This window comes from Carlito syrichta, unplaced genomic scaffold (assembly GCF_000164805.1).
Source record: "Carlito syrichta isolate Samal-C Ts95f unplaced genomic scaffold, Tarsius_syrichta-2.0.1 Scaffold301807, whole genome shotgun sequence".
NCBI classification, from domain to species: domain Eukaryota; kingdom Metazoa; phylum Chordata; class Mammalia; order Primates; family Tarsiidae; genus Carlito; species Carlito syrichta.
The window spans coordinates 749,925-760,043 of NW_007245903.1; the positions used below are offsets into that span (position 1 = coordinate 749,925).

The 10,119-nt window shown below is 42.4% G+C and overlaps 1 protein-coding gene across 2 annotated transcripts in view; it reads left to right on the forward strand.

Moving 5' to 3' along the window:
- DSE (dermatan sulfate epimerase) overlaps window positions 1-4,572 on the forward strand; it is a 41,639-nt gene extending 37,067 nt beyond the window's left edge. For both annotated transcript variants that reach the window (XM_008055272.2, XM_021711005.1), the window contains exon 5: window positions 1,878-4,572. In XM_008055272.2, the coding sequence (XP_008053463.1) occupies window positions 1,878-3,636 (1,759 nt within the window). In that variant the 3' untranslated portion in view covers window positions 3,637-4,572. The remainder of the gene's footprint in view (window positions 1-1,877) is intronic.
- The last annotated feature ends 5,547 nt before the right edge of the window (window positions 4,573-10,119 follow it).

Consider the following 10,119-nt stretch of genomic DNA (forward strand, 5'->3'; position numbering starts at 1 on the left):
ATGCATTCATTTTTGCATTTAAAAAGAAAAACTGATCTAAAATGCTGTTCTTCCATGACTCCTAAGTACATGAAGCCTCAACTCAGCTCATCTCACAGTGCTTGAAGCTCTGCTAGAAGTGTCACTTTACACTTAAGATCTAGTTACTTGGCAGGCTTTGGTTCTCTCACATTAGAGATGTCCTGGGCTTATTCTGTTTCATGGATAAGCAGGTTTTGATTTTGCATCATTTTTGAAATCATATAAAGAGAAAACTGCAGCATTTAGACTCAGTTATTCTGATCATCACACTAAAAAAAAGGTAGAAAAATATTTTGCTTTGTTTTAGTAAATGGAGCATTATAATCTTCTAATAGCAAAGCTGTTACTAAATTTTCAAAAGTGTTTAAAAGTGTTTGACAGTATGTGACAGCTTCACTTTGATAATAAAAGGACCGTGTAAATTTTTTTGCCTTAATCTTTTAAGCCCAGAAGGAGAAGCTTGGGTCTCCTTTTTAAAGTATTGCCAAATATATTGTTGGCATCCAGTAAGTTAAAATCAAAATTACAGGGTACTGGTTAATCATGAATCCCTGATATCTTTTCAAGCTCCTGAAATTTGCATTCAACTCCAGAATAAGCTGTCTTATGGTTTGTTTCTCTTTATTCCTTTATTCAAAATTTTAAAAATAAAGGAGGAAAAATATGAAAATGGTAACTGTCTATAGTTTAACTAGTATTTTAAAACAATTTTTACAGATAATCTAAGTATATTAAAAAGCAACTGTTCCCAATCCTCTCAAGAGTATGGAATAACTATTTAATAGTGTTATCCATAAAAGAGTTAGCCATAAATATTCAGCCAAGAGAATTCTATAAAACTAACTATCCGATTAATATAATAGGTCAGACTACTATATAGGTCAGATTAATGTTACATCTAACTTACTTAGAAATCTGCTTTATAGTACTGTACAAACTACCAAAAATGGAGAAAAAAATGGCCAGTTCAGTATGTATTGATACTTGTTAATTCATATTAGTTAAGCCAAAGTTGTACTAGACCCAAGTGAGACACAAGTTCTGATGTCCTGAAACTGAGACTCTAGAATACAGGTGAAACAGCCAAAGGCAAACACCAAGAAGATTAACTCTACCATAGGTGATTGATTCACTTCAGGAAAAAGTATATGGGAACTGGTAATAAATATTCACCATAAATAAAAGTGAGAAGCCATTTATTGTCCAAGAAGCCTGGCAACATGTACAGATTTAAAGCAAAACAAAACCTCAGGCTCTGGCTACAATTATAAATCCTCCAATATTAGATAGTTTCCTGAATTTCTTCCATTTGTAGTCTCAGATATGGTATTGGTAGTCAATGTCATCTAGTATGTGAATTTCTATATTTCAATTTATTTTCTAGAGAAAAAAGGCTGGAGGAAGACTTTATTTCAGCACCAAACATTCGATGATATCAGTTACTGCAGAACAGTACTTCATTACAACTGAGGCTTGTGGCCCAGATCCTAACTCAAGATTCCCTAGAAAAGGATCCCCAAGCTAGAAATCTGGATGAAGTACTTGAATCTGTGAGCCCCAGTGACTTGGGTGACCACTCTGAAATCAGCACACAAAGAAGGCCCGTGTAGAGATTAGCAGCAGAAATCACTACGGGCTCAGACCCAGGGATCACAGATTATGTACGCTCCTCTACCAGTTGCCAAGGGTTTCCCCTTGTACACGAGGGTTATCCGTGGGGGTATTCACAGATGTCCCTTATAGACTCTGCATTGCCAGTGCTCTGGGCAGCATTTGTGTGTTATGTCTTTCACACTTCTCGTGTGTTATTTTCACATTCATCGGAAAACCCATTAATGTTTTCACATTGATTTCAGGTATGACGCCAGCTTGAAATCGGTTCCTCCTCCAGATTTTGGGACCCCGACACTGCATTATTTTGAAGACTGGGGTGTTGTGACTTATGGAAGTGCACTACCTGCAGAAATCAATAGATCTTTCCTTTCCTTCAAGTCAGGAAAACTTGGGGGACGTGCAATATATGACATTGTCCACAGAAACAAATACAAAGATTGGATCAAAGGATGGAGGAATTTTAATGCGGGCCATGAGCACCCTGATCAGAATTCATTCACATTTGCTCCCAATGGCGTGCCTTTCATCACTGAGGCTCTCTACGGGCCCAAGTATACCTTCTTCAACAACGTCTTGATGTTTTCCCCGGCCGTGTCCAAGAGCTGCTTTTCCCCCTGGGAGGGTCAAGTCACAGAAGACTGCTCATCAAAGTGGTCCAAATATAAGCATGACCTGGCGGCTAGCTGTCAGGGGAGGGTGGTTGCAGCCGCGGAGAAAAATGGGCTGGTTTTCATCCGCGGGGAAGGTGTGGGAGCCTACAATCCCCGGCTCAACCTGCAGAAAGTTCAGCGGAATCTACTGCTCCTCCACCCACAGCTACTCCTCCTTGTAGACCAGATCCACCTGGGAGAGGACAGCCCCCTGGAGACGGCAGCCAGCTTCTTCCATAATGTGGATGTGCCTTTCGAGGAGACCATGGTGGACGGTGTCCATGGGGCCTTCACCAGGCAACGGGATGGTCTCTATAAGATGTACTGGATGGATGACACTGGCTACAGTGAGAAGGCAACCTTCGCCTCGGTGACCTACCCCCGGGGCTACCCCTACAATGGGACAAACTATGTGAATGTCACCACACACCTCCGAAGCCCAGTCACTAGGGTCGCGTACCTCTTCATTGGGCCGTCCGTGGACGTACAGAGCTTCAGCACCCACGGGGACGCCCAGCAACTGGACGTGTTCATAGCCACCAGCGAACATGCCTACGCAGTGTATCTGTGGACAGGTGAGGCTGTGGGACAGTCTGCCTTTGCACAAGTCATCGCAGATCATCAGAAGATCTTGTTTGACCGAAGTGTGGCCATCAGGACTGCCCCTGTCCCTGAGGTGAAGGACTACGTGGCAGTTGTGGAGCAGAACCTTCAGCGCTTCAAGCCGGTGTTCCAGCTGCTGGAGAAGCAGATCCTGTCTCGTGTACGGAACACAGCTGGCTTCAGGAAGACGGCTGAGCGCCTGCTACGGTTCTCAGACAAGAGGCAGACCGAAGAGGCCATTGACAGGATCTTCGCCATCTCCCAGCGGCAGCAACAGCAGCGCAAGTCCAAGAAGAACCGCAGGGCCAGCAGGCGCTACAAATTTGTGGACACCGGTCCTGATATTTTTGCACAGATCGAAGTCAACGAGAAAAAGATTCGACAGAAAGCTCAGATTTTGGCGCAGAAAGAACTGCCCATAGATGAAGATGAAGAAATGAAAGACCTTTTAGATTTTGCAGATGTGACATATGAGAAACATAAAAATGGGGAATCGATGAAAGGCCAGCTAGGACAGGTAAGGATGGTGACTGCCCCCCGCAGCAGAGCCCCGGCGCTGTCCGCGTCCTATACCAGACTCTTCCTGGTTCTGAACATTGCCATCTTCTTTGTCATGCTGGCAATGCAGCTGACATATTTCCAGAGGGCTCAGAGCCTGCATGGCCAGAGGTGCCTATATGCAGTCCTCCTTGTAGACAGCTGTGTCCTGCTGTGGCTGTACTCCTCATGTTCCCAGTCCCAGTGTTAGCGCCAAAGTGACACGTTGCTGGGTGATGTTGTGGTCACAAGAGTCTATGCAAAAAAAAATGCATCAACCCAGTTTGTTACTGGATTTTTTCCCCCCTCAGATTCATTTTAACAAATGAAGGGAAGATATTTTCCCACAAGAAAGCAGGGACATGGATAAATCAGAACTGGAGCAAAGAATTGATCAAAGGACTAAGTAGTTGGGGGTCCTGTGGTGTTTCTGGCATTATTTGGCTTTGCTAATTTAACAGTCTGTATGATGTTACTCTTAAAAGAAACAAAAAGTCTATTTTTTTAAGTACTTTTTTTCTTAAGGGAAACATTTAGATAAAATTGGGTTTATTCATATTAATTTAATGGTATTAGTGACTTATGGATACTATATTATGGAAAAAAGTGAAGAATGCAATTCAGAGAAATACTGAAAATTTTTTAATGGTATCATCATGTTGAAAAATAAATGTCGCCAAGTCCTGGTATGGCGATGTCAGGCGTTCCTTTGGGGAGTGGTTCTGTAATTATGTATTTTACTACAGGAGCTGGATGACTCTTCAGATAAAATAGTAAAAATGATGGCAGAAGATCATTTGAGACTTAAAATACATTTTTGGGAGAAAACATGTGTCTGTGAATGAATATTTTCTTGATGATGCTGGTCTCTACACACATGTAATTGGTTACTTATGTGTATTCATTGGTGGTTCAATAAGTAAGACCATTGCAGATAACTTAATGTTATATGTTCCTTATATAGAAAATGTTGTAGACCCAGTGACTGAACTTTTCAAAATACAATGTTTTATATCCTGAATGTTCATTTCAATACCAAAGAAGATGGGGAATCTAAAATTTGGATATGACTCTTACTTTTTTTAATAGAAAACATTCTTTAAGTTTATTTTGCTAAATAAACAGATCATAATTGTGATTTTTTTCTTTCGTGTCTTTTTTTCTGTGTTCCTTTACATTTTAAATATATTCATGTTTTCTGAAACCTTTTAAGAGAGATCTTTATTTGGACTTGCATTCATTAAATGTATAAAGTAGTGTTTGAATCAAAAGAAGTAATTTCTCTGCTTAGTAAACTTTTTGTTGTTTAAACATGTTTTAAACATTTAAAACAATAGCCAACTTCTGATATTTAAGTAAAACGAAACTTTTAAAGACATGAAATTTTATCATTATTTTGAATCAAGTCCCTAGGGGGTAGCAGCAGCATGCAGTCCTGGAAACATAACTCACAGTTTATACTCAAGCATAAGAGAAGAGGGTACATAAGAGGAACTTGGCAAACTGCCATGCATGCAGCATGTTTGAGTCCTATATCCCTCCTTTGAAAATAGGAAATAAGCTCACGTTTACCCATGAGGACTCATCCACTGGTTTATAGGTCTACAGTAATCATCGTAATCCTTCCTCCTGCTTGCCCTTTTGGCTCATGGAAATGCCAGCAGGTAAAAAGACAAGAGGTGACGAAACTTGTGAGCATCACTTTGCAGTTCAGTGTTGCACTTTTTCACATAAAACAAGTTTGACTCCTAACTGTGCTTCACTCATTATGCTTGGAGCCTAAAAAAATGACTTCTGGGAAGTTTTTTTTTTTTCCCCATTTCATGGAAAGTCTCTAGGGAGGATGTCATTACACACTGTTTAAAAGAATAATGTTTTCAGAAGAACAATGCTTCCGTTTGTCCCGCATGGATGTGCTTACTGGGATTTAAACTTGCTTTATGTGACAGATTCTCTGTTTACTTAACCTCATTCGACATTCCTCTTTTCTGCTCTTTCTCTTTCAAAAGGATAAATTGTCTGAAATGATCAAAAGGAAATTTTGAAAAAAGGGAAAATTACTCTTTGAAGCTACTAAGCAAACCTGATCTCAAATCCCAAACAGGGCACGCTTTCTACCCAATGGAAAGTGCAGGCGGGTGCAAACGACTTTCCTTTTGCTTTTCCTTTTGCTTTTTCCTTTTCACTAGGTTAAGGCTGGACAATACATGAGTTGCCACAATATGACCTGGTTCAGCACATTTGTTCATTTTTAAAGTAATTTTTTAAAATATGGCAATCATGTATCTTTAAAACAAAATGAATTAAGACTACTTTTTTTTTGTCTTCTAATGGACCTGGTTTTTATTTCACTTAAAAAGAAATTTCAGGCAGTGATTTAAGTGGTTAAATGAAAAAAAGAATGCTGAAACACATCACAGCTCTTCTTAATGAGATATGTTTTCTATCAGGGATACTGCATATTTGAGTAAAACTAAGGAGCTCTTTGTAACTTCAAGAAAGTTAAGCAATGCTAAATCTCCCTTGAAACTGAGTAGTCAATTATGGAATCTATTGCAGTACTGCTCACTATGAAAGGAGTGTTTCAAGTTCATTGGATAATATGTGAGCTGTTGTTCAGAGGATTGGCAAGACTTTTGGTCCTAGCCTTAAAGAAAATTTGAGAATCCGTTAGCATACATTCTTCAGAGGTCATTGTTGTAATTGTTCAAGTCAGGTGGAAGACCTCATTTGTGGAGCATGTTCCCCTGAGATTCTCAAGAAAGGATGTTGGGGGAGTAAGATTTTGCCTCCTTCTGTGACTGAAAAAAATCTTAGTTCTCTCCTTCCCTTGAAGGGTGGTTTAGTGACAAATCAACTTGCCTTAGAACTGTGAAGGTTCCATGATTTGCTGATTTCTGGTGTTGCTGAGGAGAGATCTGTGAGGAGGGCTGGGGTTCAGCATGGGGCGACCGGAAGAGGAGGCTGTATGGTGGGCCTCACCGCTTGTGTCCCGGAGGCAAGTGGAGAGGGGGGACTGGAGGTCTCATCGTTCAGCAGATAGACACCCATCATCTCACCAAGTGCAGTGCTCCTGCTCTCAGCCATGATGTCTTAAAGTCCAGGTCCCTCTTGACTCAGTCTCTGGGAGAGTCAGAGCCTCAGCCTCCAGTGGAGTCTGTCTGGGTGTGCTTTCCCACTGTGGTTCTGTTTCCACCCATGTGCATTCCCACCTTCAGAGACACCTGCCACCCACTCTGACCTCCTCACTGTTCTGCTGAGAGAACTGGCTGTTGCTGCATCTCCAACCCTGTCCTCTTACTGGGTTGAGCTTTAGCCTCCTGCCTGGGTCCCATTTGTCGTCTACTCCTGGCGTCCGCAGTCTTGTCTTGTCTGAGTTTCCCTTCACTCATTCCACAAGTATTTTCTGAGCACCCACTAAATGCCAGGCACTCTCCTAGTGCTTGGAACACTGCATTAGAGAAGAAAATAAAAATTACTGCCTTCTTGGTGTCTACATTTTTAGGGATGGACCTGACATAATTTGCATATGAGTAAATTATATAATCTGTTGGATGATAATAGATGCTATGTGGAAAAAAGACAGGATAAGGAGACAGAGAAGGGAAGCCATAATGTTAAATAGGGTGACCAGGGTGGGCTTTACTGATGTCTCCACCTTCATTGTCTTTGTCATTTTAAAAACCCGTTCACTGCCAGTTTAAGGGGTTTTTTAGGAAGCAATAAAAATATATTTACATATTGCATCCGACATGTCTAAATGGAAGTCCACATCGTGTTTCAGTTGAGTTGGCAAATAACAAGAATGACAATAACAACACAGGTCTACAGAGCACCTGCCATATGCCAAGAATGGTTTTAACAACTGAAGATGCAGTAGACAACAGCCATGATAAGAACTGGTCCTCGTGTGGTTATATCCTCTTTGGGGTGACTGGGGGCAAGTGGTGGTGAAGATGGTGGAGGATAAAGCAAGGGGGTGAGAGGTGACGCTGAGCTGGGGCTGTGCTATGAAAAGTGACCTCAGATGTGGTTACATGTGGGCAGACACTTGAGAGGAGTGATGGAAGGAATCACAGGGATGTCTAGGAGAGCATGCCAGAGCCACAGCCCCAGGTCCTGAGCTCAGACATGTGTGGTGCATTTCAGCATGAGGAGGCCAGTGCAGTGGGAGCAGTGTGGGTGAGGGGAGGGCTGTGGAAATGTGGTCAGATCGTACACGCCCATATGGACATGGCCAGGTCATACAAAGGGAAACCCCAAAACACCAGAATTATCTTTTGGAGCATGGACCCCTTGTAGTAAGGCTTCCCCCACTAGATAAATGTTCTAGGAAACCATCAACATCCTTGTACCAGCCAGCATTGTTGTGAGAAGCTATGTTCAGCTTCAGTGAACATTTTTTTGGAGAGTCTTTCTACGAGTTTGCCCGTTTCATGATGGATGATTTACAAGCCCACACCGTGCTGGATGTTCAGCAGTTTTTGACCAAAAACGGCATGATCCCCATGCCCCACCCTCCCTATTCACCCAATCTTGCCCTGGGCCACTCTTTTTTTGTTTCCCCAATGAAAAAAGTCTTCAAGGGGAAATGGTTTGAAGAGGTGAAACAAAACAGCAGAAGCACTAAAAGGCATCAATATGAACAAGTTCAAAAACTGCTTTGAGCCGTGGAAAACATGTCTCAATAGGTGTATTGTATCCCATGGAGAGTACTTTGAAGGTGACTTCAGTTTAAACATGTAAGAATAAATACACAATTTTTTTATAACTAAATTCTGGTGTTTTGGGGGTCCCCTCTCTTACATGCCTTGATAGATGGCAGCAAAGACTTAGATTGAGAGAAGAGAGGTCAGCAGGGAGAATGAATTCCAGCAGGAGCAGGAATAAGCAGTGGGGGATGGAGTCTAGCACTTGGGCCAGCCATGTTGAATCAGTCCCTACCACTACACAATATGCCCATGTGATGAACACATGTCTGCCCCCTGAATCTAAAATAAAATAATAATAATAAAAAGATACGTCTTAAACACCCAGGTGGACATGTGCAAGCCTGGACTCGAGGTACCATTGCTGGTGCCTCCTTTAAGGTGAAATGGAAACTCCCAGCTGTAAAAGAGGAGACGTGCAAGCTGAATAAATGGACTAGCAGAAGAAACAGAAATGTAAAAGAGCAAGTCTGGTTCAGGAACTCACCACGTGGTATTGCTGGCCCACAGGATGTAGCATACAGAGTGGCTGGAGATCAGAATGGACAGGCAAAAGGGAGGGAATTTTACAGGGCACACTGAGGGGCTGGGTCTTATTCTGCAATGAGGGCTGCTCCCCCTTGCTGTGCCTCAGCGTAGCTGAGGGATACAACATACGCCTGTCACTCATGACATGGGAGGGATCTTCACAGGATAGGAATCATGTCTGGGATCAAAAGGGACATGGGCAACGGAGGTCATGGTGTCTTATGTACCTGTTCATGTGAGGGCTTGAAACATCCTTGCAGTGGTTCTGGCACGCCCCCAGAGTCCATATGTTGACTCTAGGGAGTCATTAGAAATTGCTGCACACAGTGGAGAGCCATGGAAGAATGCTCTTTTTAAATAGTCAGATTTGCATTGTAGATAACTTTAACTTTGATGTAGAGGATAGGCCTGCTGGGGAAGAGGCTAAGAAATGGTTTCCACAGTCTGGGAAGCAGGTAATGAGTTCCTGGATGAGTCTGGAGAAGGAATATGCAAGTCCCAGCTAACAGGCAAATATGTGACCAAAGAAATGTGTGTTTTGTGGAGGTATTGATCAGAGAGAGGATGAGTCCAATGGTGTGTGTCCCTGAGTCCCATTTATTGTAAGAAGGGCATGTTTGCTTGCCTTGGCTCTACCCTCGTCATACCAGACATCCCTTCATGAGCCCAGGAAATTGTCACATCTCTCTGCCATTTGCATTTTCAGTGTGCCTGTTCTGGGGCTTCACCTAGACTGCAGAGCTGGAATGCAGTGGGATGGCGGCTGGTGGGAAATGAGGCTGGAGAAGTTAAGCAGGCAGAGATGGGAGGGGTTGCTCCTCCTGATTTAATTTTAAAAAGAAATGCTGCCCACTACTTAAGCACCTTGATAAACCAGAGCAGTTGAATACTTTCCAAATCAGAGAAGTGAAAGTGCTTCTTCTGCATGTCTCCAGATGCCCACTGTGGGAAGCCCGTGCCATGGGACCATCATGTGATTCCAGGGGCAAGTTCCAGGGGACACACTCAGGATACTAGGTGGCCCTTGAGGCTTGGTGTAAGGCAGAATTTCTTAAGAGAAAGCCTCTGAAAACATTAGGCAGCCCAGCACATTCCAGATTAAACAACGAGAAATGTTTTTAGTACTTGTTGAAGAATTATATTCTGAACCCCCGCCAAAAAAACTCCATGGATTAGGTACTTTTTCTTCCACAGAAATAGTAATAACAGGATGCCAGAAGTGCCTTTCTATGTGCACGTAACATCTCGTCAGTTTTCCCCACTTCGAACTTTTCAGTCTTTGTTGTTTGCTGCTTTTTGTCCAGGATCAGAGACCTCTAATAAAATAAAGGGGTTCCTACTTACTGCCCTCCTGCACAGATGATTTTGATTTCTAAACTCCTTCACCCCATCCTAAAGAAATCTGTTTTACTGACAAAAGAATGGACCCATGTCTTAGAAGAGTACTGAGGAGACTT